This window comes from Camelina sativa, unplaced genomic scaffold, assembly GCF_000633955.1.
Source record: "Camelina sativa cultivar DH55 unplaced genomic scaffold, Cs unpScaffold00595, whole genome shotgun sequence".
Taxonomy (NCBI): Eukaryota; Viridiplantae; Streptophyta; class Magnoliopsida; order Brassicales; family Brassicaceae; genus Camelina; species Camelina sativa.
The window spans coordinates 20,614-48,235 of record NW_010921748.1 but is presented as its reverse complement, the minus strand read 5'-3'; the positions used below and the strand labels follow the sequence as shown (position 1 = coordinate 48,235).

The 27,622-nt window shown below is 37.6% G+C and overlaps 4 protein-coding genes, 1 long non-coding RNA gene and 2 pseudogenes across 6 annotated transcripts in view; 5 read left to right on the top strand and 2 right to left on the bottom strand.

The window, feature by feature from the left end:
* Window positions 1–1,354, top strand: part of LOC104773626 (UDP-glycosyltransferase 72E3-like) — a 12,388-nt gene extending 11,034 nt beyond the window's left edge. The window contains exon 2 of the mRNA XM_010498274.1: window positions 785–1,354. Coding sequence (XP_010496576.1) covers window positions 785–1,354 — 570 coding nt within the window. The remainder of the gene's footprint in view (window positions 1–784) is intronic.
* A 7,974-nt stretch (window positions 1,355–9,328) lies between these two features.
* Window positions 9,329–10,229, top strand: LOC104773624 (annotated as a pseudogene).
* Window positions 10,230–13,760: 3,531 nt separating this feature from the next.
* On the top strand, window positions 13,761–15,484 carry LOC104773623 (annotated as a pseudogene).
* A 1,068-nt stretch (window positions 15,485–16,552) lies between these two features.
* On the top strand, window positions 16,553–17,421 carry LOC104773622. Its single transcript, XR_765146.1, has 2 exons — window positions 16,553–16,653; window positions 17,142–17,421. It is a non-coding gene; the product is annotated as an uncharacterized LOC104773622 (long non-coding RNA).
* A 579-nt stretch (window positions 17,422–18,000) lies between these two features.
* On the bottom strand, window positions 18,001–21,932 carry LOC104773620 (disease resistance protein RML1B). Of its 2 annotated transcripts, XM_010498270.1 has the most exons (5): window positions 21,399–21,932; window positions 20,217–21,309; window positions 19,829–20,125; window positions 18,691–19,693; window positions 18,001–18,612 (listed from the first exon to the last, which is right to left on the bottom strand). In XM_010498270.1, the coding sequence occupies exons 1-5, from the start codon at window positions 21,842–21,844 to the stop codon at window positions 18,350–18,352; spliced, it is 3,102 nt and encodes a 1,033-aa protein (XP_010496572.1). In that variant the 5' UTR covers window positions 21,845–21,932; the 3' UTR covers window positions 18,001–18,349. The 2 variants fall into 2 exon arrangements, with proteins under 2 accessions (XP_010496572.1, XP_010496571.1); XM_010498269.1 differs by having other exon boundaries at window positions 18,001–19,693.
* A 28-nt stretch (window positions 21,933–21,960) lies between these two features.
* Window positions 21,961–25,746, bottom strand: LOC104773621 (kanadaptin-like). Its single transcript, XM_010498271.1, has 12 exons — window positions 25,299–25,746; window positions 25,067–25,152; window positions 24,892–24,971; window positions 24,739–24,794; window positions 24,600–24,648; window positions 24,341–24,487; window positions 24,154–24,249; window positions 23,857–23,970; window positions 23,629–23,759; window positions 23,210–23,460; window positions 22,314–23,102; window positions 21,961–22,207 (listed from the first exon to the last, which is right to left on the bottom strand). The coding sequence occupies exons 1-12, from the start codon at window positions 25,637–25,639 to the stop codon at window positions 22,158–22,160; spliced, it is 2,190 nt and encodes a 729-aa protein (XP_010496573.1). The 5' UTR covers window positions 25,640–25,746; the 3' UTR covers window positions 21,961–22,157.
* A 148-nt stretch (window positions 25,747–25,894) lies between these two features.
* Window positions 25,895–27,622, top strand: part of LOC104773619 (cysteine--tRNA ligase 2, cytoplasmic) — a 3,110-nt gene continuing 1,382 nt past the window's right edge. Inside the window, exons 1-5 of the mRNA XM_010498267.2 lie at window positions 25,895–26,148; window positions 26,363–26,426; window positions 26,558–26,719; window positions 26,861–27,031; window positions 27,123–27,404. Coding sequence (XP_010496569.1) covers window positions 25,976–26,148; window positions 26,363–26,426; window positions 26,558–26,719; window positions 26,861–27,031; window positions 27,123–27,404 — 852 coding nt within the window. The 5' untranslated portion in view covers window positions 25,895–25,975. The remainder of the gene's footprint in view (window positions 26,149–26,362; window positions 26,427–26,557; window positions 26,720–26,860; window positions 27,032–27,122; window positions 27,405–27,622) is intronic.

The window sequence follows — 27,622 nt, the reverse complement described above, 5'->3', positions numbered from 1 at the left end:
TTCAGCCTTAACTCCCTTGTTTCCTCCTCAAGATTGCTTCACATCTCTTCTCCATTGCTTCCATGCTCCTTGAGCTCCAAAATCACCTGTTTATGCATGAAAAGATGCAAATGCAATGCAACTAAACCCTAATGCATGATTAGTGCTAAAGCTACACAATAATGGCCTAAATGGATAGAAAAAGATGCAAAAGATGTGAATAAACTAAGAGAAAACAAGGTAAATTATATGAACATCAGTTCCCCAAGGACTCAATCTTTGACTCCATTTGCGAATTCATCGTTTCAATTCGATCCTTCATCTTGCCTCCAAAGCTCCGCACCTCGCCCAATTGATCGTAAACATCCGCTAACGACGCATCGTGTTGTTCTTCTTCCGATAGTTCTCTCACAGGAGACAGCCTAATCGACGACATCTTCGATTCTTGATTCTTCGCAAAAGCCCCAAATTGTAACCCTAATTTTCTGCGATAGCTTTGATCTCGATCACGAACGCACCATTTGTTAAGAATGAAACGCTCTTTTTATTAATCTGTAAAAGAATGTTCGTTACAATTCCTAACTGACTGAAACAGAGGACTCTAGACGCAGCTAGAAGTTAACCTCTCCCAACGAAGACTCATATGTCTCGTTTCCTCACAACAAACAACATAAATCCTCTATTTTTTAACAATTCTCTTTATATACAACTCGATCTCAAGCGCACGTGTCTCCCTCCAAGTCCGCACGTGCTCCATCATCTCTGCTCTTCTTTCTGATATACACCTGAAGAGGCTTATCACCAGCAAAGGTTCGTATGGGTGGTTCGACCGCCGGTTGACGACTCCTCTTACAGTGAGTATATCTCGGGTAGTGGCGGCGGTACCAAAGACCACACGCCAGAGTATCTACCAGAAGGGTTCGTGACTTGTACTTGCGATAGAGGTTTCTTGATCCCATCATGGGCACCGCAAGCTGAAGTCCTGGCCCATCGGGCCGTTGGTGGGTTTTTAACCCATTGTGGTTGGAGCTCGACGTTGGAAAGCGTCCTTGGCGGCGTTCCGATGATAGCATGGCCGCTTTTCGCCGAGCAGAATATGAATGTGGTGTTGCTCAGAGATGAACTGGGAATCGCCGTTAGAGTGGACTATTCAAAGGAGGCGATTTCTAGGTCGAAGATTGAGGCGTTGGTGAGGAAGGTCATGGCTGAGGAGGAAGGTAAGGAGATGAGAGGGAAAGTGAAGAAGTTGAAAGAGACGGCGGAGATGTCGCTGAACATTGACGCTGGTGGTTTGGCGCACGAGTCACTTTGCAGAATCACGGAGGAGTGCCAACGGTTTTTGGAACGTGTCGGGGGCTTGGGAACTGGTGCTTAAAACGGTACATGTCGTTTCTTAAATTATTGTTTTGTTTTTTCATTATAACATAATAGNTCTCCAGCTTCCACCGCCGTAAACGCGAATTCTCCAGTTTGAACATCTTCGGCGTGATGATACGTGTTCCCGTAACTCGATGTTACCTGTGTAGAACAACGTTTCAAATCAATTAAAAAAAAAAAAAAAAAAAAACAAAAACAAAAACAGAATAGTCACTGTTTCGTTGAAATATGAATAAATGCCACTTAGAGTATGTGCGTAGCTAGAAATTATAAGAGTCTCTTACTATAATATGTTAAGAATTTTAATATAATATTATTATTTATTTAAAAATTAAATTATAAAAAAATGCAACCATTAACAATTTACCACTTGTCCAGCAAAACCATTTTTTTCTTTTCTTGTATTTTATTATTATTTAATTTATGGAAAAATCTTTTAGATATCAGCAAAACACATAGTCTAATAGTTGTATCTTTTCGTTGTATACTTTCATAAAATAAAATTTATTTCAAAAAAAAAAATTCAGTAGTTGAGCTTCTTAAAAATCCATTTGTTAATTATAAATATGTAGTTTTTACAAACAATTGTATTTTAAAATTCACATCTTATGAAATTTATATATTTAACTTCTTTGTTAAACTTTTTTTTATACAAATTGTTTTGCTTTATATTGAATCTAAATAATTTCATTATCATTCTTTACTCTCGAGATTAATCATTAAGATACATTATTTAAATTTCAAGAACTACCACTAATTCTTGATTTTTGATGAATCAATGTAACTTTGGTTTATTTTATAAACCATTTTAACCTTTATTTTAATTAACAAACCATCCATTCAACCTATGGTATAATTGATACATACGGAATAATTTTCAAAATTTTAATTATTAACCAATTAACGGCTGCATTTTTTGTCGCAACCTTTTATAAAATGATTTTTTTTAAAACTAAGGGTTGCATCTTTTCTAAAAGTTGCATCTGTTCATTTTAAAAATGTATTTTTGTTAACTATTGTGCTTATTCAAAAATTCACATCTTTTGAAATTTATATATTTGTCCTCTTTGTAAAAAAAAAAAAATTAAACTTTTTGTTTTGAGACAGATTTTTTATTGTTTGATAATGTATCAAAATAATTCATCGTCATTCTTTACCCTCTAAATTATTCATTAAAGCACATTATTTTAAATTTAAAGATATACCAATAATTCGTATCTTTGACTAATCATTGCAGCTTTTAGTTTATTTTATACTAAGATTTAACAAAGACAACTATTTTGTATATAATTTTTCTTTATGTTTTTTACAAATAGTAGAAAGAGTTTTCTTTGACTTTTAGTATTGATGCTACAACGTTATACATATTTTAGTGTTTTTTTGTAATAATTAATATAGAATATTTGTTATGAGCTTGTGTGAGTTTAATTTGAAAGGATTATACGTTATTTGAATATATTTTTATAATAAAACTGTGGTTCGGTACACAGTCCTGCAATTCTTCTTAAGATTTCTCCAAGTAACAAAAACATGTACCTTCAGTTAAAAAAGAAAAACTCATTAGTAACCGAAGCAAATGAAATCAATGTCTAAAATAATAATGAATTTATAAAAAATATCATTACCTAGCATTTAGATTAGTTACCGCGGTTTCACACTATAATTTATGCTCAAGCAGTTACTCTAGGTTTGCTTTTGTGATGTAGAAGATGTGTTTATCGTGTTTAGTGAGATTAGATGCACTAAATGAAAAATATTTATAGTGCACTAAATATAGGATTTTCTTTTAGTGAGTAGAAAAAATATTGGGGAGCAAGTATACAATATTTTTTAAATATGTATATTCTTTAAATGGCTGAGTAATAAAGAAAAATTAGCTATAAAATATCTTAATAATATGCTCATGTTAAAATTAGCTATAAAATATTTTAATAATATGCTCATGTTTTTATGAGTGTGACTGTGTGAGTGAATATTCTCCAAAATTTCCAACTGCAATTCAAAGTCGAAATTATCTTGCCATATTTGTACAAATTTTGATTTTTATATAAAATGAAATGATAACATCCATATTTAGCCGTTAGAATCAAGTCTTGTAATGCAATCGGATGATTATTTGTTTTTTTTTTGGCAGAAAAATCTTACCAAAAAGATAACAATTTTTTTTTCACTAAAACATTTAAATCTTTTAATTTAAAAGGAAAGCACAAACTGAATTGTAAAAATATTTTAACAATAATCAGTCATTGCGATTTTGGTGTATATCAATTAAGGTTTATTGTTAAAATTTACCCATTTTTTTTTATTTTGTTAGAATTTCAAAAGATTAATTGTGAAATTAAATATAATAGGATAGAACTCATATATATATTTAAAATGTTAATATAAATCGTGGACTGTATAATTTTTAGTCCAAACCTGGATCCAATTTTACTCCAAACCAGACAAAAAAATTGCAAAGTTTAATAGAACCGGTAAATGTTAGGTTCGTCGAACCAAAGAAAACCAAAAAGTAAAACCGACGTCGTCGTTCCAACCTATGCGAACCACAGTAAACCAATTATATATCGAAATTCATTTAGTAAAACTGTAAAAGTCATCATCGTTTATTTTCAAGTTCGACATCTATATTACTTTTTTTTTTTGGTAAGGGAGAGGGGCAATGCCCCTTTATTTATTCAACTTTAAACTTCAAATACAAATTCGACGAGGAGTTGCAACCCCTCGGACATCGTCCGAAAGAATTGAATCAACACCACTCGGTACAGAATCAAACGAATGAAAACCCAACTGCAAAGAAAAGGCATAGTTTGCTAATCCGTCAGTAAGACGATTAGCCTCCCTATAAGTGTGAACAACGCGGACAGACCAGTCCCGTGAGAGCAAGCCATGGCACAAACGTACCAGGAACGACAGGGGATGAGCCTCGCTAATCCCTGTTTCAAGAAAATCCACCACCACTTTAGAATCCACTTCCAACTCCAGCCGTCTGATCCGCCTTGACCAGGCAATCCACAAACCATAATACACGCCTCACAACTCCGCTAAGGTGGCTGAACATATCCCAATGTTCAAAGCAAAACCCCAAATCCACCTACCATTCTCATCCCGCAAAACTCCCCCAGCCGCGGCCAGTCCCGGGTTTCCCCGTGATGCACCGTCTGTGTTAAATTTCAACCAACCACCCCGTGGAGCAACCCAGGCAACCATACGTTCCACTCGATCAGTACCAACTCTCTGGTTCCTTAAAGTCGAGTTAGCCTCATCAACCTCCTTAGCTAAGTCCTTAAGAAATTGAACCCTATCTCGACACCTACCATTTGTACCAAACACATTACCACATCTCCATTTCCACCCCCACCAGACTGCTACTCCAAATAATGTCGACCATGGCAGACCAAAAACCCGAGACTCCCCATATAAGTTCGCATATAACCACTCAAGCAGTGACTGCGTAAAGAACCTTGCATGATTCCTCGCAGGCACCAACCTACGCCAGACCCCCTCCATTGCCGGGCAATCCCTCAAGATATGTATAATATCCTCCATTCCTCCTTTGCACACCACACAAATTGCTGAATCACAAAGATGGCGCCTAAAGCGTTCTGCGTTAGTCATAACAGCCTGATTACCCACTAACCACAAAAAAGTTCGGATCCTCTGCGGAACCACAACACTCCACACCCGCGACCAGAATGAACCCATGTTAACCCCCTCATACTCAGAACGGACAAGCATGTTATAGGCTGATGTAACAGTAAACTCCCCATCAGTCGTCTCTCCCCACGAGATTCTATCCCGAGCCCCGGTAACACCATCAAGAACCACGGAGCACAGTTTTAGGCACACGTCTTCCGAAACAAAGGGAGCAATTCGATCTAGGCGCCAACCGCCACCATAAATCCACAAATCCTGAACACACTCATCTCTTCGTTCTGCCGGAAGCGCGGACACTAAATATTCCATTAGCGGCTTTTGAAGGAGCCACCTATCCCTCCAAAATCGAACTTCTCGCCCATCACCAACCACCCAACTCTGTCCCAACAGGACAACCTCCCGCAGGCTTAGTCCCACACTCCTCCAAGTTGAAGACCATGTACTCTTCGGGATCAACCAGTTCAAATGGCGAAACCCTCCAACTTTGTACTTGCTCCTCAACACTCGGGCCCATAGACTCTCCGTGTCATGCATTAAACGCCAACCCACCTTTGCCAACAGCGCGAGATTCATCTCCCGTGACCGTCGTATAGCAAGACCACCCTCAGACTTTGGTGCACAGACACGATCCCAGGCAAGCAGATGTTGTTTCTTCTTCTCCCGTGTGCTTCCCCAAAGAAACGATCGAGAAACTTTCTCCAACTCATTTAATAACGACTTAGGCAAGGCAATAACACTCATTGTGTGAATTGGAATAGACATTAATACTGCTTTCGTAAGTGTCATTCTGCCAGCAAAACTTAGACACTGGCTTTTCCACCAAGCCAGCTTAGCGGAAACCTGAGCCAAAACCTCATTAAACGTATCCTTGTTCATCCTCTTCTANTCAGTCGTCTCTCCCCACGAGATTCTATCCCGAGCCCCGGTAACACCATCAAGAACCACGGAGCACAGTTTTAGGCACACGTCTTCCGAAACAAAGGGAGCAATTCGATCTAGGCGCCAACCGCCACCATAAATCCACAAATCCTGAACACACTCATCTCTTCGTTCTGCCGGAAGCGCGGACACTAAATATTCCATTAGCGGCTTTTGAAGGAGCCACCTATCCCTCCAAAATCGAACTTCTCGCCCATCACCAACCACCCAACTCTGTCCCAACAGGACAACCTCCCGCAGGCTTAGTCCCACACTCCTCCAAGTTGAAGACCATGTACTCTTCGGGATCAACCAGTTCAAATGGCGAAACCCTCCAACTTTGTACTTGCTCCTCAACACTCGGGCCCATAGACTCTCCGTGTCATGCATTAAACGCCAACCCACCTTTGCCAACAGCGCGAGATTCATCTCCCGTGACCGTCGTATAGCAAGACCACCCTCAGACTTTGGTGCACAGACACGATCCCAGGCAAGCAGATGTTGTTTCTTCTTCTCCCGTGTGCTTCCCCAAAGAAACGATCGAGAAACTTTCTCCAACTCATTTAATAACGACTTAGGCAAGGCAATAACACTCATTGTGTGAATTGGAATAGACATTAATACTGCTTTCGTAAGTGTCATTCTGCCAGCAAAACTTAGACACTGGCTTTTCCACCAAGCCAGCTTAGCGGAAACCTGAGCCAAAACCTCATTAAACGTATCCTTGTTCATCCTCTTCTACAAAATAGGCATTCCCAAATACTTGCCTAAGTCTGTGGTTGAGCTGATCCCACTCGCAGCACTAATGTTTCTACTCATCTCGCGGGATACATTCGCAGAGAAGAAGATTTTAGACTTCTCAAGACTGACCTTCTGCCCTGAAGCAAGACAGAACTTCTCCAAAACACGACGTATCACACGGATTTGTGCGACTGAAGCTTCCGCAAACAAGATCAGATCATCCGCGAAGCACACATGCGACAAGAGAGGGCCACCTTGCGAGAGCCGAATGGGTTTCCACTCCTTTGTAGCCGTCGCTCTATCTATTTGGTGACACAACCGCTCAAGACATAACACAAATAGATACGGGGATAAGGGATCCCCCTGCCTCAACCCTCTAGACGCTTTAAAACCCTCTGTTTTTTCCCCATTCCAAAGAACATGCATTGTAGGACCCGTCACACACTGTAGAATCCATCGAACCCACTCATCCGACAAACCGGCAGCTCTAAGAGTGTCTTCGAGAAAGTCCCAACGGATGCGGTCATAAGCTTTCTCCAAATCCAACTTAAGCAACATCCACCCCTTTCGCCCTTTCTTCCGCGTCATAGAGTGTACTGCCTCCTGCACCACTACTATATTGTCAATACTCAATCTCCCAGGTATAAAACTTGCTTGGGCTGGACCGATCAGCTTAGTCATTAACCCTTTCAATCGCAACACCATCACTTTGGTAATAATCTTAAACAGAACATTACACAAACTGATTGGTCTAAATTGTGTAATTCTCTCTGGCTTCTCCACCTTCGGAATCAATACCAGTAGCGCATCATTCATTCCTGGTGGGAGCTCCCCTGATTCAAAGAAACTTAGCACAAACTGTGTCACTGAGTCGCTAACCACCTCCCAACACTGCTGATAGAATCCTGGCTGAAAGCCGTCTGGACCCGGTGCTTTGAATTGTCCCATACTCTTTAAAGCAGCTACAACTTCCTGCAAGACTACCGATTTACAAAGTTCACGTTGTTCCCCTGCTATTAATCTTTGGAACCCTTGTCGCGGTAGTCTTTCAACCACCACCTCAAGGTCTTGCATAGAGTAGAGTCTCTGATAATAGCTCATAGCCAGACCCTATAATTCCTGCTGATCCGATATCCATCTACCATCATCACCCTTCAAACTATCAATGCGATTCCTCCGCCTCCTGATCACCGTAGACATGTGGAAATATTGAGTGTTCCTATCTCCCTTAGTGATCCACTTCTCCCGAGACTTTTGAAACCAGATAGTCTCCTCATTTTCTAGTACCTGGTCCATATCCTTCAGCAGGGCATCCTCTCGCTGAAGCAACCCATCAGATTGATGGTGATCTAACTCATCTTGCACACGCTGAATCTCAACCAACAATTCCTCTTTCCTCCTGTTCACATCCCCAAAGATTTCTTTATTCCATTTCCTCAAAGCAACCCGCAAAGCATTTAAAGCCTCCGGAGTTGTCATGTCTCTCCTCCAAGATGACACTAACAACTCCTTAAACCCCGCATGCACTAACCAGGCAGCCTCAAACCTGAAAGGACGTCGACGAGGATCCCGACTTACTTCAGGGCATAACTGAAGACGCAGAGGAGTATGATCAGATGCTAGAAACGGTAAGTGGGTCACCACTGCCTCCGGCCACTTTAACCGAGCCTGCGCACAACACAATACACGATCTAAGCTCGACATCTATATTACTAACATGAATTAAATTGTACTCATTTAATTATCAATTATATTTTTAGTTTTTAACTTGATATCCAGAACCGGATCAAAATTCGATTTCAAACTGGACAAAATTGAACCGAACAGACCGGAAAAAACCAAAACACTCTCGTTCAGATATTAGGGTGGTATTGGTTTGAGATTTATGAAGATTTTTGAAGAGTTCAACAAAATCATTAAAAATGAATAAGTGAAAGATTGTTAAAGATTGCTAAAGAGTTTTGTTGATTAGTTTTCTAAAATCTTGTAAAGTTCTCCAAACAATCCCTGTATTTTTATGATACTTTCCATAACTTTATTTTGTAAAAAAAGTGTCTAAAATCATGAACCAATAACATAATAATTGAACTCATTAACAATCCTAGACTCTTTTGTTTTAATTGAATAACACAAAATTTTTAATGATTTTATAAAAGTCTGAATCCAATAACTCAGATTTGTTAAGATTTTAAATGACTTTTTACAAATCACAAACTAATAACACTAAATTTTAACAGAGTTTAACAAAATCTTGATCTAATAACAACAGATTCTACATAACATTTAAANACTTTATTTTGTAAAGAAAGTGTCTAAAATCATGAACCAATAACATAATAATTGAACTCATTAACAATCCTAGACTCTTTTGTTTTAATTGAATAACACAAAATTTTTAATGATTTTATAAAAGTCTGAATCCAATAACTCAGATTTGTTAAGATTTTAAATGACTTTTTACAAATCACAAACTAATAACACTAAATTTTAACAGAGTTTAACAAAATCTTGATCTAATAACAACAGATTCTACATAACATTTAAAGTCTTTAAAACTCTTTTCAAATCTTAAACTAATAACCCCCACTAACAGTAACAACACCACTCTTTTCACCATCTTCACTCATCTCTCCATACCTAAATCCAATCATCAACAATGCATTCGGAAATCGCGTTCGACAAATCTCCGTTTTATCGAGTCTACAAGAATGGTCGCATCGAGCGTTTCACAGGTGAAACAACCGTCCCACTCCCACCGTCACTTACCCCACAGAACGGCGTCGTCTCCAAAGACGTCGTCTACTCGCCGGAGAAAAACCTCTCCGCCCGCGTCTACCTCCCGGATAAAGTCTCCGATACAAAGATCCCAATCCTCATCTACTTCCACGGTGGTGGTTTCATCATAGAAACAGCTTTTTCTCCGACTTACCACAGTTTCCTCACCTCCACCGTTGCCGCCGCCAATTGCTTAGCGATCTCAGTCGATTACCGCCGCGCACCAGAGTTCCCGATTCCGATCCCGTACGAAGATTCATGGGATTCTCTCAAATGGGTCTTCACTCATCATATAACCGGATCCGGGTCGGAAACTTGGATAAACAAACACGGCGATTTCAACAAAGTGTTTCTCGCCGGAGATAGCGCCGGTGGGAACATAGCTCATCATCTCACGATCCGAGCGAAGAAAGAGAGACTTTGCGATTCATCCGTATTTTTGGGGGAAGACTCCAATAGATGAGTTGGGGAATAAGAAGCCAAAAGATTGAAAGAAGTTGGGGAATCGTGAGTCCGAATAGTAAAGACGGAGTTGATGATCCGTTGATCAATGTGGTTGGATCAGAAGACTCTGATTTATCAGAGTTAGGCTGTGGACAGGTCATTGTGATCAGTTAGTGAGACAAGGTTTGTGTTACGCGGCCAAGCTGAAGAAGAGTGGATGGGATGGTGAAGTTGAGGTCATGGTGACTAAAGATGAAAGCCATGTTTTTCATTTGAAGGATCCTAAGAGTGATAATGCTCGTCAAGTTGTGATTAAACTTGCTGAGTTTAGTAATTAACGTGGTTGTTTTCATGATACCGATCACCTAAATTTATACTCCCTCCGTTTCAAAATATAGGATGTTTTAAGCAAAGCACGCATATTAAGAAGTCTTTACTTTTAATAAGTTCAACCAATCAGAAACAATACTGCATAATATAAAATACTAAACTAATCTAAAAGTTGCATTGAAATTTGAAAGCATCTTATATTATGAAACAAAAAATTTCTCCAAAACATCTTATATTTTGAAACGGAGGGAGTATATATGTGCTAGGGAAATATTGGATAATAAAGTGTGGAATTTGGGAAGCCTGTTTTTAATTTGAATATGCGACAGACTTATTAATTTAGTGTCATTGATCAAATGTGATGTAGTGTCATTAGGCATGTCAATTAGGGCCAAAGGCCGTGGGCTGGCCCGGCCCGGCTCTGAAAAACACAGGGCTCGGGCTTCAATATATATGTCCAGAAAAAATCGGGCCTTTCAGGCTCAGCCCGTTTGGGCTATAGGGTTTTCTGGCCTTAATCTGATCGGGTTCGGGCTAGCCCGAAAAGCCCTTTCACAAATATATTTGTACTTTTTTGTTAACATTTTTGTTTGATTATAATATTTATTAAGAATTTATTGTAAATAAAGTTTTAAACTCTAATCATAGTTTTCATATTTACTTAATAACCATACTTAATACTTTAAATTTTTTATTAATGATATTTTATATGAATTATATATTGGGCCGGGTTCGGGCTTTAAAATATAGACTCGGAAATATTTCGGGCCGGGCCGGGCCGGGCGTAAACATATGTGGGCTTTACGGGTTTCGGGCCGGGCCGGGCCGGGCCAGCCCGATTGACACCCCTAAGTGTCATTGATCAAACAAGCTCCAAAGATAAAATAGATGATATAAATGAATGGACTTTTTAGTCGTGGAAGCTGTAGTTGTAGAGGTGATATCCGTAGGTCGGGACGGTCGTAAAAATCTTATTTAGTGATCTCTAGTGGGCTGGCTAGTCTTTCATTAGGGATTTTTTTCCTATTTTATTTTTCTCTTTTATTTGGGTTTTTTTTTCCATTTTATTCTTTTTTATTATGAGATTTTTTTTCATTTTTTTTCTTCTTTTGTTAGGATATTACTTTCTATTTTTTCTTATCAAACATTTTTCCTCATTTGATTGAATCCTCTTTTTTAGGGGATTTTTTCCATTTTTTTCTCTTATATTTGGGTTTTCTTTTTCCATTTTTTTTTCCTTTTATTATGAGATTTTTTTCCATTCTTCTTCCTTTATTATGATATTACTTTCTACTTTTTTTTATCAAATCTTTTTCTCATTTTATTGATTCCTCTTATTAGGAGAATTTTCTTCCATTTTATTTCTCTCTTTTATTTGGGTTTTCTTTTTCCAATATATTTCTTCCTTTTATTATGAGATTTTTTTCCATTCTATTTCTTCCTTTATTAGGATATTACTTTCTACTTTTTTATTTACCAAATCTTTTTTCTCATTTTATTGATTTCTCTTATTAGGGGATTTTTCTCCCATTTTATTTCTTCCCTCTATTAGGAGATTCTCCTCCCCCTCCCCCCCTTTTATACAAAATTTTAAATACTTATATTTTTCTCCTAAAGAAAACGATACACACTTATTATGTTCATTGTTATCAAACATCTATATCATCAATGTTTATACTTTTTGTTATTGTTAATGTCTGAAGCATTGGATATTCAAGAACATTGACAAAAACAAAAATGATATATGAAAGACACTCGCTAGTGACTTTTGAAGTTTTGTAAAAACTGCAGATGATTGATGATTCTATGAAGAAGAATGAAATTATGGAGTCATTCAATTGTGGAACTCTTTTGTGAAAACAATAGGTAACATTAATTTTTACATGGACCTTAATGTCCACTGTTATGTCTTGATTAATGGTTTTTGATAAGATTTTTTTTTGGTCAAATCAAAATTATAAATTATATCGCAGGGTTTCTGGCAGATGCTCATATTCCTTGGACATGTATAGAATTTTCAAAATTATACAAAAAAGAGTTGCAAGATAACTCAAAACTCGAGATTTAAGTATTATCACTTCAAAATTCTTTAAATACACCAACATATATCTATAAAAAGTATATATATATATATATATATATATATATATATATATATATTAGTGTATTTATAGAATTTTGGAGTGATAATACTTACATGTCGAGTTTTAAGTTATCGTGCAACTCTTTCTTGCATAATTTTGAAAATTCTTCACATGCTTAAGGAATATGAGCCTCTGCAAGAACCCTGCAACATAATTTATAATTTCTATCTGGCCAAAAAAGTTCTTATCCAAAACCATTAATCAAAACATAACAATGGTCGTTAAGTTCAACGTAAAAATTAATGTTACCTATTGTTTTTTACAAAAGAGTTCCACAATTGAATGAATATCTTCATAATTTCATTCTCTTTCATAGAATCATTAATCATCTGTAGTTTGTATAGGTAACATTAATTTTTACGTTGAACTTAATGTCCATTGTTATGTCTTCATTAATGATTTTGATTGCATTCTCTTCTTCACTTCAATCAAATAACCAACTTTATTTGATATCAGTGCAATTTTAGCCTGTTTTATTATCATTTTTTGTGATAATTGAAATCCAAAAAAATATAATTTTGGGGACTGCATTTTTAAAAATATTTCCGAGAACCGCATATTAGAATTTGTTAGAAATGTCTCTTTTGAGATATTCTTTTCAAAAATACTCGTTCTTTAATATTTTCATTTTTTTACCTTTTTTACATAATTACAATATGTTAATTTTTTTTTTTTTATAAGGTTTGGTTTCTATATTTTACATTTCGAATATAGTTTTGAGGGGGTATGGTTTAGTATTTGGAATTCAAGGTTTAGAAATATAGTCATTTTATACAAAGAAAAAAAATATTTTTGAAAATGGACAATATAAGAGTATTTTTGAAAAGTGATATAAGTAAACCAGTATTTTTTTAAATGCCCAATTTTGAAAATTCTCCATATTTTATTGACATTTATTGATTAACAATAGAATTATGGGTTTTTCTTCAAAAAAATAATTTTGATTGTCGCATCTCTTTATTAGAACTATTTGTTCTATATTTTTCATATACAAATGTTTTTTTACCATCATCAAAAATGTTACAAAAGATCAGTGTTTTTATAACGTTTTAACAATCGCTGAAATCTGAAAAAATATTTACAATGTAACGTAAACACCTGGTAGAGTTTGGATAATCTTCTAAGCATTTAAATTCACGATTACAAAGTATTAATGTAATTCAAAATTTGCAGTAATCTTGTTTGTTGGAAATGAGTTTCCCGGCGATATTGCAGGGCTCATAACCTAGTTTTTAATAAAATAAATAAAAATGAAAAATATTGCAATTTATCTTGAGTCAACGTAACTAAAGTAACTACTTTTGCGATTTATCTTCATTTTGGTTTAAAATAAGTCGCAAAACCTAACAAACAAATCTTGCAGAAGAAAGATCCTGAGAGGACGAAGAGAGTGCAATGGCGGAATCTTTGAGTCTTCAGTGGAAAGCGAGAGAGATTCTTGTGAGTCAAAGCCACGAAGAGTTAGCGATGGTCGTCGATCATCTCTTTATGCGTCAAGACTCCGAGGAATACAAAACAGCTCGTGCTCTTTACGATTTCTTCGTCTCTTATTTCCCAGATTGCTTAACCCTCAAGCTTCTTCAGGTCTTCCAGTGTTCTTCTAATGGATTCACCAGATTCAGATCCATCTATCAACTCTACGAAACCCTCACCGATCTCAGAAACCGCAACTACAAACTCTCTCTCGACGCTCTTTACGAAATCAAGCCTGTTGTGATTTCTTGCTTGACAAGTCAAGAAACCAAAGAATCTGAAATCAAGATCCTCAGAAGAATCGTTTACTTCTTAGCTTACAATGTTGTGCTGTTGCATAATGGAAAATGGGACGAGCTCGGTGATTGTATCTCCTCGCTAGCCAATAGCCAAGAGCCTTCCAAGGCTTTTCACGTCTTCATCGATTTGCCACCGGTCTACGAAGAGTTCATCGCTCTGTTTTCGCAGACGATTTTACATAAAGCTGATAATGTCTTTCTTCATCCTTATAGAGTCGAAGATTGGAGCTTGGCTTTACAAACTCTTGTTAAAATGTGGATTCAGCTTACGAATACATGTATGAAGTTCAAGGAAATAAGGAAGTTAATGGGGCCTCAGCTTTCCTATGTTGTGAATTCAGCAACTGAGTTGGTGAACAAGGGGAAGGGACATTTTTTGGTACGAGGGCTTGAAGATTTCGAGAGGTTCTTCTCACGAGAGATGAATCTGTATCATTACAATGAGGAACAGTGCCATTTTGTGTTGGCTTCAATGATGGAGATCGAAGAAGTAGTTGGAACACAAACCAATGAGATTGTGAGGAAGATCAAAACGTTGGTTACTAAACCACATAGTAGTGATCTTAAGAGTCCTAGAGAAGAGTTTGACCGAGGCTGGAATGACTATTTGAAGACTTTAACTTCACTACAAGTCGGAAAGATCTTTGCTTCCACTGATCTTGAAGATAGGTCTAGAGAGATAGCAATCAGACGGCTCAATGTCTTACTATCTGATCACACTTCAAAGAAGGTGCTAATAGACATTGCAGAGATGAGACAAATCAAACCAGTGGTCATGTCTTGCTTAAACTTGGAAAGAATCTCCGACAGAATGTTTAAAGTCCTAGGTGAGGTGGTGAACCACGTTGCGTATGAGATGTTGATGTACCAAGATGAGACATGCTATGAGCTACGTGATTATATTGCATCGAGTACAACAGTGTTTCAGAGAGCGGTTTACATATTTCAGTGCTTAACAATGGCACTTGTTGAAGACGACTTTGTGATTCCTATGATAGAAAAACTTTTCCCAGAGATAATCAAAAGGCTAGAAGACTCACCAACAGAGTTGTTGGTAGATAACAGTTGTTGGGTTTTGACGTTTACAGGTGCCTTCTGTGCAGCAATTCACTTGATAGAGATCTCAAGTCGAGCTAAGTCCGTTAGGGAGATTGCACATAATATGATAGAGTCAGTGAGAAAGCTTGTGGAAAGAGATATGGAAGTTGGACTTGTGAGGAGAGCTTTTAGAGATGTGGAGAGGATTGTGACTAAACAATTGGAATGGTACAGTACGTGCCAATACAAGTTCCTTAAGGGTCTGCTTTGGAGACTCTATGCGATCAAAGGCATGAAATGGGAGAGTAAGATTGTGTTGTGGAGAATCAACGAGATTGTCGAGAGAGGAGTGAAAGAAGAGGAGAAAGAGCTGCCAAAGAATGAGTTTGATTGGCTGAACCTTACTGATGAAGAGGCTGAATAGAAAACTAGTTTTTAGGTGTACAGTTTTGAAATTGGGCTGAGTCTAGCTTTTTGCTGTATTGTTTGCATTGGAGCTTCTGAAAATGTACTTAGTTCTTGAAACACTTCAATAAAAGCTTCCCGTTTTGTCTCTTCAATAAAAACTTTTGTCGTGAGAGTTCACTTAATCATAAGATTCTAAATATCAGAACAAGATCTTAAATACATATTGGCTGCTCCTTACACTTTAATTTCTCCCTTCAATGTGAGAGTTCACTTAATCATAAGATTCTAAATATCAGAACAAGATCTTAAATACATATTGGCTGCTCCTTACACTTTAATTTCTCCCTTCAATGTGGTAGGTAACGAGCTCAGATTTGGCCTCTGACTCCACTCCTGCAAAAGTAAACACAAGATCTGAAACATTATCTATGGATCCTCCTTGTGTTACTGAAACTTATTGTCAGTGCTTCCAACTGTCCTTCACTATGCAAGGTAATAGGTCTCCATCTACGACAATTAATAATATCCCGGCAACTGTCTTTAAAAAAGATATTTTAGTATCTGAGTACCGAAATTAATAATATCTGATGATTAGTTCTTTAGTAATCCAAAATATAATTAATTAAAAAATAAAAACGCTGACAGATTATATATAAAAAAATCTAGAAAAGTAAAATAAATCTAATCTATTCAAATGAAAACTAATTTGTACTTGAAAAAACTAAAAAAATAAAAATTATGAATGTTGACCCATGTTTTAAGGACGATATATTTCCTAGTATATGATGATTAGTCTTTGTTAGAAGAATCTTTTAAATTTATTACTTTTGACTCTATTTATATTTGTTTATGTGTTGGTCAAAATCTTCACATTTGTTTTAAATATGCTTCCTAAAAAAAGTTTTGATCTATGTTTCTCTTGTCACTGATAATCTATAAAAACGTTACTTCTCTATGACTCTAATCTATCCAACAATAAGTGTTTGATTAACAAATATCCTCTCATTTTTCACAAGTAATGGCCAAACCATCGTGTTCGTATTTGCTCATCTCCATGTTAGTCCTCTCAGGTATAAATTCGGATGACTTATATATCAGTGAACATGTTATAAAACGCATACATTAATTCTTGAAATTGATTCTTCCAGATTCAATTAAGCAGTGTAGAATTGTTTTTTCAGTCTCTTTAGAGAAATTACTGAAACACATATAGATGGGGTTATTGGCGGGTGAATAGAGGAAGTGAGAATGAGTGTTAAGAAAAACAGAGGAAAGAAAAGAGAATTTTTTACTATGATTTGGTCATCTCTCTTAAGAGTATACGAAAATAATAAAATGATTAATTGTGACTTGATGGATTAGATTAGATAGATGATTAGTTATGCTATTGCATCTAAATTTTGCAATTGTATACCATCTTATATATGTAGAACTGTAGGTTTGATTCCTCTGAACTAATAATTTTCAACTATAATATTATTTTTTCGTTTATTTTATATACTCAAAAAGCATTTCGAAGCTTTTCTAAAATATTATGCCTTTTGTGTGCTGTTTTTAGCTTTGTTGGCTTTGCCAAATGTAGAGGGATTCGATATCAAAAAATGTATTGAGGAGGTGGAACTTAGCAAGCCATGCACTTATCAAGAATGCCAACACTTTTGTTTTATGAAGTACAGAGGGGAGGGTGTTTGTCTCGGAGATAAATCCAATATGTGCGGTTGTACTTTCATATGCTGAGATATTTCTTATATCATAATGCTGTTAAACCGGACTTATATATTCTAAATGTTATTGTACCCTGAGTTACTTGGAGAATGAATAAAACTCTCTCTCTCTCTTCTCTCTCTCTCTCTCATTTAGTTTCTTCTTCCATTTCCTTGTTTGTTTGACAGCAAAATAGACATCAGTAAATAAGAACGTGGTACATAGGAGATTAAGAACTAGCGCTCTTTACATTGGTGAATTCCGATATATTTTCATAAAATTCTTATTCATACATAAATTCTAAATCATTCAGCATATCAATAGTCCATGATCAAGCAATCTAGTACATAGGATTTGGGACTCTGAAGGATGAATTTTATAGCCTACTTTAATCACTTTTGATCTCTGCTCTGATATGTGTTGTTGTTGTTTTTCCTTATCATTTTTACCCCTACATTAATCACATTGACCGAAAAGAACCTTACAGTTTTTTTTTCCTTTTATGAACCGGTTCATAAGTTTAATATATATGGCCAAAATAGTTAGTACGTAGATTGGTAAATTATTTTTCAGAGATGAGATTATAATCATTTTGGTATAGGGTTTTTACCAAAGCACAAACAAATACTCACACTAAAGCGGGGAAAACTAAAAGCTACCTCTAATATTACACATACAAACCACACACAACACATTATTAAAAGCTGCTATAATCTCAGAACGACAGACAATATAAGCTTATTCCATGAGAAACAGTACTGTAAACATATAAAGTGCAGCTGCTTTTACAGTATCATTCACTCCCCAACTACATCCTATCTGATATCATGTAGATGAAACAATAATCAAATCATGCGCTAAATCATCCGACACATTTGAGTCATAGTTTATCGCAACAGTAATGAAAATGAGCACATAAAATACCTATATTTCGTATGTCCGTCACAATCGCGTGCTTATCACGTATCAGATTGACAAAAACACAACAAGTGACTTAGATCTTTCCTCACTTGCAAATTTGGTCGACTTCTCCCGTATGTTATTCCCCTTCTGGCTTCTATCTCAGCTTCCTCCCCAAACTAAACTTCCAATGGTTGTCACGATATGTGAGACATCAAAACAGAGGACGAGCCAACTCCAACAGTCTATATGTTTGTTGCCTTCGATATTGTCTTCCCCTGAGTCACAGATTAGTCTATCGATATTTCCATTGTTCTCAGGGTATTCAGACGCTTCACCAGGTCCAATCTCATAGCTCCAGTCATCTTCATACACTTGGTCTATCTCATAATCATTTCGCCCGTCACTGCTTCTACCTTCTTCATCTGTATAAAATCGGACACCACACTCAATAATCTCATAGGCGTTGGAAATGTTGCTGAATTCAAACCGTATCTCGTTACCAACTTCAAGATATTTCTCTTGGTTAAGCAAGTCAAAGTGAAACATAACCAGATGTTCCGCTCGAGGTTTGGGGATAATATAAACAGGTGTTGCATCAATGGGGCCACCTATGCGACGACAGAATAAGGTGAAATTTCTAGATTCTTCAGCATCATAGTTAGGTGAAATCACGAGGAAGACCTTAAATCCTAAGATGGCAGAGAAAGGATTCTTTCCCTCCAGAGGAATGGTGATGGAAGATCCTGTAGATTGGTGATCTATCTCAGTGGGCAACTCTCTTCCAGGTAAGGATGCCCACCCATAAGGAAATGATTGTTGAATAATCCTTCTTCGTGCTTCTTGGTTTAGTTTGAAGCAGTTGGTGAAACAGAGTTCAACGTATGGAGTGCTTTGCCCAAAAGAGCAAGATACGCTTTCAAGTGATTCACACTCGTTTGCTGATAGGTATGTGAGCGAACCAGGAAGCTCTGGCAGTGATGCGAGTTTTCTGCAGCCACTTAGAAATAAAGATTGTAACCCATGAACAGCTTTGATGTCATCTGGAATCTTCTCAATTCCAGTCTCGCTCAGGTCTAGATATGTTAGGTTTATGGGGACATGTGTTACTGCCTTGAGGTTTCTACTTTTGTACATTTGGAGACTACGAAGGTGAGACCACCTTCTAACTGTTTCAGGTAGTTCTACCACAGCTGTGTATGATATGTCGACTGAAGTGATGTTTGTAGAAATATCTGGAAAGCTTTTTAACCGTGAGCACCCATTCATGTTGACCAATTCGAGACATCTCAAGTTGATGTGAAGTGGAACAACTTGTAGCCTTCTACATCCACTCATATCCAAATACTTTAGTTTATGCAGACTAGAAAAAGAGGACGGGAGCTCTACCAAATTCTCGCAAGCTCTCAGATCCAATAATTCGAGATTTGTAGCATTTGAAAGATCCGGAAGTTCCTTTAGATACCATGAATTTAACAACGACATCTTCTTGAGATTTGCTAGAGGCTGAATGCAAACCAGATGGTAGAGGAGGAACATCAGAACAGATATATAATGTAGTTAAACTAAGGTTTTACAAACTGATCTCTGAAATGAGTTGCCTTGTCTCCTATCAAGATTAGTATAGTTATGATAACTAACCTGAGTTCCTTGCCATAGCTTCTCGAGCTGGCTACACTCCATATCAAGTTCAACAAGATATTCCAGATTAAATTTCGGAGAAAGACTTTTCCCCGGATATGCCTTCCACTGTAGTAACCTTAGACGAGGTGGAAACTCCATATTCTCTGGTATGTGCACTCTGTCTTTTCCATCATATCCTGTCTTAAAGACACTGAGGAATTGGAGATTACACATTCTTTTAAAAGGCATCTGACTTAAAGACACTGTGCCAATTATGGATATATCAAATGATATCCCTGACACAATTTGGGTACCCTGAAAAATATTCCAAATGTAAGAAACTGTTAGTACAATATGATCGGTTCACCTTCACCATATGATTAGGTTTAGATCGTGGAGGACTTACTCTATCATTTTCAAGGACGTCGCATATCTCTTTAGCATCTATCAAGATGTCGCGATTCCAAGGTTCTTGTCTTTGAATGGCATGTCTACCCACTTGTTGTAGTAGCTTATGCATCACTATTTGCTCATTCCTAGATATATTTATGAGCGATTTCTTGGTGAGGGTGTTCAACCCATATTCAACATCCAAGTTACAGTCAAGAAGCATGGCCGTCACAAGATGACGTTCTTTATAGTTGAAGAAAACTGCAATGCGGACAAATAAAGCTTTGTCTTCCACATGTAAGCTCTCGTACCCGACTCTAAGTACTGCCTCGATATCTTGATCAAGACTAGTTTCTAGTCTATGCATTACAACTTTCCACTCATCCTCATTTTTTCCGAGTAAAGATGAACCTATGACACTAAGACCCAGTGGAAGATTACCACAGAGCTCTGTTACACTTGCTGCAAGCTTTAGAAGCCCAACAGGTGGATAGCTTTGTTTAAAAGCACATCTGCAAAAGATCTCAAGAGCTGCTTCTCTAGATGGAAAATCCACATGGTAGACATTGTTTATTCCATGTTGCTGCAAAAGATCTTTGTCTTCTGTTGTCACGATAATCCTACTTCCAGGACCAAACCACGTGGTCTGATCAGCCAAAGCATACAACTGTACAAGATCATTCACATCATCGAGAACGATAAGAACTTTTTGGTCATGTAACCTATCTCTTATTGCGCCTAAATGCTTTATCTTCATACCCTTTTGGTTCAGGATCTTTGAAAGAAGTCGTTTTTGTAAACGCAACTTCCGACCATACTCGTCAAGCCCAAGATTTAGACTTCCCCTAATATTCTTCATAAAACAACTTAGCTGAAAATTGCTTGAGAGTTGGCTGTGTAAAGCCCGGGCAATGGTAGTCTTACCAATTCCTGCAGGGCCACATATTCCTACCATCATCACTTCATCACAGTCTAGGTCTAGCAGAGATCTTAGTTCCTTTACGTGATCTTTAAGTCCCACCATCCCATCAAAATCCCTAGACGGTGTAGCGTTTAGTTTCTCTGAAATATCTTTGGCTATCTTTTCAATCATAAATGCTTCATTTTCCCTAACAAGAGAGAAAACAAAAATATCAGATAGGCATGTAATTATGTGATGTGTAAAGCAAACAAACTAATCGATCTAAAGAAAACAAACCAGTTTAGCAAGTGTTCTCCAGCTATGTTGCTCACATCGATTAAAGCTTGAATCCATCTCTGCTTCTCCTCCTTTGTGGTACTTGCACAACTTTTTTTGAAAGCCCTCCCAAAATCTCCTATCTGTTTCCGAACATGGGATGGATCAACTTGGTAGAAGATTGGCATCACTAAATTTTTGCACTTCAATATCTCCACCAATTCATTCAAGCACCAACTTGAGGAAGCATAGTTCTTTGAGAGAACCACGATAGATATCCTCGATTCTTTAATCGCTTCTATGAGAGCAGGGGCTATGGTCTGGCTTCTCTCGATATCTTGATCATCAAACATCGTAATCCCTTTTGAGTTAAACTGTCGGCGTAAATGGGACAGAAAAGTCTTACGAACATCTTGCCCATGGAAGCTTGGGAAGACGCTGTATCTCCAAGTTCGAGAAGATTCCATAGGAGAAAACTCTGTGTTTGGATAAGCTCTATGAATAAATGGTAAAGGCTTATTCACTTTTGACTTTTGAGAGAGAGAGAAAGAAAGACGTAAGCATTATATAATGGCACACCCTGTTATAAAATATTACTATTTACGAGTTCTTAAGTCGCACGTAAAATTTCATTTTAAAAAATTCAATCAGGGAAGCTCTGGATTTAGTATGAATTTACAGTGTTTGACCAAGAAATAACCAGACGGGTGATGTAAAACTAACAGATGTTAAAGCCACTTCAACCTCCCCTCAATCCCATAGTTTGCTCCGGGGACTCGATCAATATCCCAATCGGTCATTCAGAGATGTTCGTCCATCACCAGATTGTCCTGCACATTTCAAGTTATTGCATTACTCATTAGCCATATACTCATTTCCTAAAACTGGATTTGATTTAAAATGCATAATGTATTTTTAAACATTGTTTTACTTTACCTGCAGGAGGTACCCATGAATCATCATAATCTTTGCTTTCATTCAGATACTCTGGTTTATCAGGACCAACTACTTTTTTAGCCGTCTTCTTCTTCTTCTTTCTACTATTGCCACTTCCTTGCTTAGTTTCGTCCTGTTTACTGAGTTCTTCGTCTTCTTCGTTTACATGATGTCCTACAGAATGCTTCAATAAGAGAGCAACCGCGTCCTGTGCCATGACCTCTGCTTGCTTTTCCTTTGACTTATCATCTTCTTCTTGAATCTTGTCTTCTTGCTTACGTTTTCTTATTATCAATCCTGTTGCACCTTCAATTCCAGTGGTGGTGGTTAAAGGAATCTTCTTCCTATCTTTATAGTCAACAAACCCATCAGCATCATCTGCGCTATCAGTAGTAGTAGTTACAGTCTCAGTTTTTTTCTCTTCTATTGTGGCTTTATTTGCAGCGGAACCGAGCCATTGGGGTTTTGATGGAACGTACACAGCGGTCTTCTTCTCTTCAGCTGGTTCACTTGTTTTCTTTTCTGCTTCCGGCTTATTGTCTGAGTCCAATAAATCTTTGCTCACTTCTTTCTCCTTATGCTCAACAGTATCAGCTGGTTTCAAAGGTAGACTTTTCTTTTCTACAGGAGGTTTTTCAGATTTCATCATTTTTGGTTCTTGTGATTTCAACTCCCTTTTCTTAACCTCTTCTCCAGTTGGGTCAGCAATCTTTAGAAGGTACAAGATTCTGCTTAATTCTGACTCAAGAGTAGACAACTCTTGCTGGATCTGGGCGGTTTTATCTTGCACTGACACCAATAAAAGGAAAATTCTTTCAGATCATTCACAATTTTTTCCTAAATGTGAACTAAAACGCAAATATAGATTAAAAGACACAAAAGAATAAGTAAATTACCAAGCGTTGTAGATAGGCCGGTCATGAATGCATCAAGGGCATCAAGGGAGTCTCCAGATGCAACCTCTGTGACTTTCTCTATCTCCATCTTATTCTTCTCTGTTGAAAGTTGTTCATTCTTTTCTTCTATTTCTTTTAAGACATTGTCTCTCTTATCTAGAAGTGAATCAACAGTTTCTACAGTTTGGTTTTCGCTGCCTTTCTGTGTTGATGGTTTCTTCTTGGTCCGATCATAGAAGTCATCTTCATCACTGAAACGAACATAATAGTATGAGAATCACAACACAACAGACACAAACTAGTTTACATGAAGATGTAAAATTAGAGGTCGAACACTTGAAACAGCCTTTGATTGAAACACAGGTAAGCATACCACAAGATCCCCTAGAGAAAAATAGCTGAGACAGAAGAAAGATTACCTCGACAAGTCTTCCTCATCTACCACCGCTCCTTTCTTCTTTCCGTGGGGTTTTCTCCCTGTTTTCGCACCCAAACTTTCTCGGATGCTGTCATTCAGAGTCTCTTCCAAGCTCTCAAGTTCTTCCAGAAGCTATCATACATTTAATAGAAATGGAGAGTCAAATGAGATTTTGCAACCAAAAGTAAAACATTGTCGTAAGGACACTTCATATTAACAAAACGGTTACCTCAGCTGTTCTCTGATCATTCCTGGCAATCTGCGTTTGTTGTCCTTGTGTCAATCCACCCTGGGAAATGTCTTTGGCTCGAATAGCTGCTACTTCCTTCTTCATATGGCCAATCTACACAGAAGTAAACATCCCTCTTAAGTGATGCAAAGTGGGAGTAGTCTATATTATGAATAAAAGAAAGTTGGAACAGTCTATAAACTATAATGAGAATCCAAGAGACTCAGGTCATTAAGAAGCATCAGAAAATATATGATTTTGCATAGGAAAAAGTCAATGAGAACGAAAAAAACTAACCTTCTCCAACCGTTTCAGTACTTTCTCCTTAGTTTTTTCTTGCTTTGGAGTGAGTTCCCCGGTATATGTTTGCCACGTAATTTCCTCAACATCATCCTTTGTCCAAATTATAGAAGAAACAAGGTCAGTCAGAAAGATTGAGACACTAAAGTCCACAACCACTAACAGATACAATAGTCATTATTACCTCTTCTTCTTCAATAGCATCTTCCCCCATGCCCCATGAAACACCATCAGCTATGGATGCTTGCTGTCTTGCTCGTCGCAGTGAAGCTTCTCTTTCTGACATTTCCATTCTCATCTTTGCTTCTCTGAATAATTGTAAGTCTTTCTCCTAAAAATCCAAACCACAAGTAAATTAAAAAGACATCAAATAACTAAGGCTCGATGCCAAAAAATATTCCAAACCAAAAATTAGATTGTGTAAAGTGAAATGTGTATCTTACTGGTGGCATTAAGTCCGAGGGTCCTTGAAAAATATATAATCGAGTCGAACTACATTAAAAACAAAGAAAAGAGCTCAGGAAAATCAAAGCAGAACCGACCAAGGTAATCATCATGAGCTTAACAGAAATATATACTAACCCGCCAAAGCGAATAACATCACCAACATGCAAATCCACAAAAACCTTTTTATCCACCTGCAAAAATCATACAACACCGATAGAAAAACACTATAAGCCAGCTAATCAAAGCTCAATCAAAAGAATAATAATATTGAAGCCACAGATATAACACCTTATTCTTATTAACAGTCGTTCCATGCGTACTGCCAAGATCAAATATATACGCAGCTCCACTTCTCTTGTACTGAATAACTGGCAAAATCATTACCAAAACAATAAGACCTTGAAACGTAATCCAAAATTGAAAACAGTAAGACCTTGAAATGAGCAGTAAGATAAATAATCACCTGCATGAAACCGTGAAATTGAGGGATGCTCAAGAGCAAAATCACAGATACCATCACGTCCAAACAAGTAAGCTCCTTTGTCATAGCTGCAAAGAGAAAAAAAAAACATACGAATTACAACCTTTTCCTTCCTAATTCAATCTCAACCTAAACTAGAACCATTCAAACACTTTACTACTCCAGCGAAATCAAAAGCCTAAATCTTCAGAATGCGATAAAAAAGCTTACTTACACGTTTAATTTGTCGACAATGGCGCCTTCCTTGAGAACTTCAAGCTGAAATTGGTGGCAGGGAGGGCCACTCCACTCCGGAATAGTGTAGGGGACAGGACTCTGCTTCACGGTTCGAGCACGAACTGGCTTATTCGCGTCTACAGAGGCAGATTCTTCAATTAGCTTGGGTTCTACTACTTCCGTTGTCTTCAAATCAGGTTGGTTAGGGTTTCTGGGAGGTGGAGGGTTCATCGACGCGACTTCCGTTACGGTTGCAGATTCGTCGCTCTGAGATATCGACGTGGTGTTCGGTTCAGGTTCAGAATCATGGCTAGGGTTTCGCGGCGGAGGAGGATCCATCGGCGATGTAGTCGTGGTTGCAGATGGGGAAGGATTCAGAAACTTGGCCGAAGATTAGAAAGAGATCAACGAGGCGGCAAGTGTTGTAGCTCGGGTCGGGTACCGGGTTCAAATCCGGATTTGAATATGGGCTTTTATAAACTAGATGGGTTGGGCCCGACCTACAGAGAGAGTAACTGTTCAGAAACGAAAAATAAAGTAACAGAAGAAGAAAATAAAGTTACCAAAAAAAAAAAAAAAAAAAAAAAAAAAAAAAAAAAGATAAGAAAAAAAGGGTTTTATCAAATTTGTTTACTTCGCCGTGGAGCTGTGGTTGTGGTGTGGTGATTGCGAGATATGGAGGCGGAGAAAATGGAATTGAAGCTCTACAACACAATGACGCAGCAGAAGGAAGTGCTGATTCCGATCACTCCCGGCAAAATCGGATTGTATGTCTGTGGTATCACTGCTTACGATTTCAGCCATATCGGACATGCTCGCGCCGCCGTTTCCTTCGATGTTCTTTACAGGTCTCGTCTCTTCTTCCCCTATAAGAAATTAGTTGCAGTAAGGTTTTGGTGAGTCGAATATGCTAGATTCGATAAGGTCAAATTTGGGGTTACGCAGTTGTTAAACTCGATCGCATAACTTAGATTTGAAGATAAGAATATTTGGATTAAGGAATGTTACTGGTGGATTTGGCATTTAATTATCAGTAATTTTGATTGGTTATGGCATATGCAGATACTTGAAGCATTTGGGTTATGAAGTTAATTTTGTACGCAATTTCACAGATGTTGATGACAAGGTATGGCTTTGAACCAAGGTTCTTCTTGTTTAGTGAACGAATGAAAGCTACTAGTCTCTTTTTCATTTGCTGTTCTCTTATGTTTAGGGTTCATATTATGTTTTAGAATCTGAATTTTGGGATCTCTGCAGATCATCAATCGTGCTAATGAGCGTGGTATGGAACCGTTAGCATTGAGTAATCAATTTTGCGAGGAATATTTGGTAGATATGGGTGCTCTCCAGTGCCTCCTTCCCACCCACCAGCCTCGTGTCAGCGACCATATGGACCACATAATAAAGATGATTGAAAAGGTATGTTGGCTTGATAAGAGAACTCGCATTCTTCATTCTTTTCTTCTTTGGTCTCCTTAAATGTTGTTGGTTGAAAGATTGTGATAAGTTGGATGTATAAGTAGTTTGTATGATCCTCCATATGCTGCTGGCCTGTTTCAGATCATTGAGAAAGATTGTGGGTATGTAGTGGAAGGCGATGTGTTCTTTTCGGTTGACAAATCACCCAACTATGGGAAATTATCTGGGCAAATGTTGGAACATACAAGAGCTGGTGAGCGTGTTGCTGTTGATTCGAGAAAGCGTAACCCTGCTGATTTTGCACTATGGAAGGTTCGAAAATCAATATATTTTTCAACTTACATCTTTGTATCAGCAATTTGAGGGTTACTGTTTCTGATGAAGTGAACATAAATCTATGCAGGCTGCAAAACCTGATGAGCCAAGTTGGGAGAGCCCTTGGGGTCCAGGAAGACCAGGATGGCACATCGAGTGCAGTGCAATGAGTGCTCATTATCTGTCTCCGAAATTTGACATTCATGGAGGTGGTGCAGATCTGAAATTTCCGCATCATGAAAATGAGATTGCCCAGACATGTGCTGCATGTGAAGATAGTGGTGTAAACATCTGGATGCATAATGGGCATGTCACCATTAATAACGAGAAGATGGCAAAATCAAAGAAAAACTTTAGAACGATTAGAGAAGTATGTTTCTTATCTGTTCCTACTATAATATTTGATTTTCTCTTTGGATGTGTTCCTGTGGCTAAACGCAGAATTATTGACAGTTTTTCATATTTTGTTCCAATCTGTGTAGATGACAGATAGCTACCATCCGTTGGCTTTGCGGCACTTCTTGATGAGTGCACAGTACCGGTCTCCTCTGAACTTCTCAGAGTCACAGCTAGAGCATGCATCAGAAG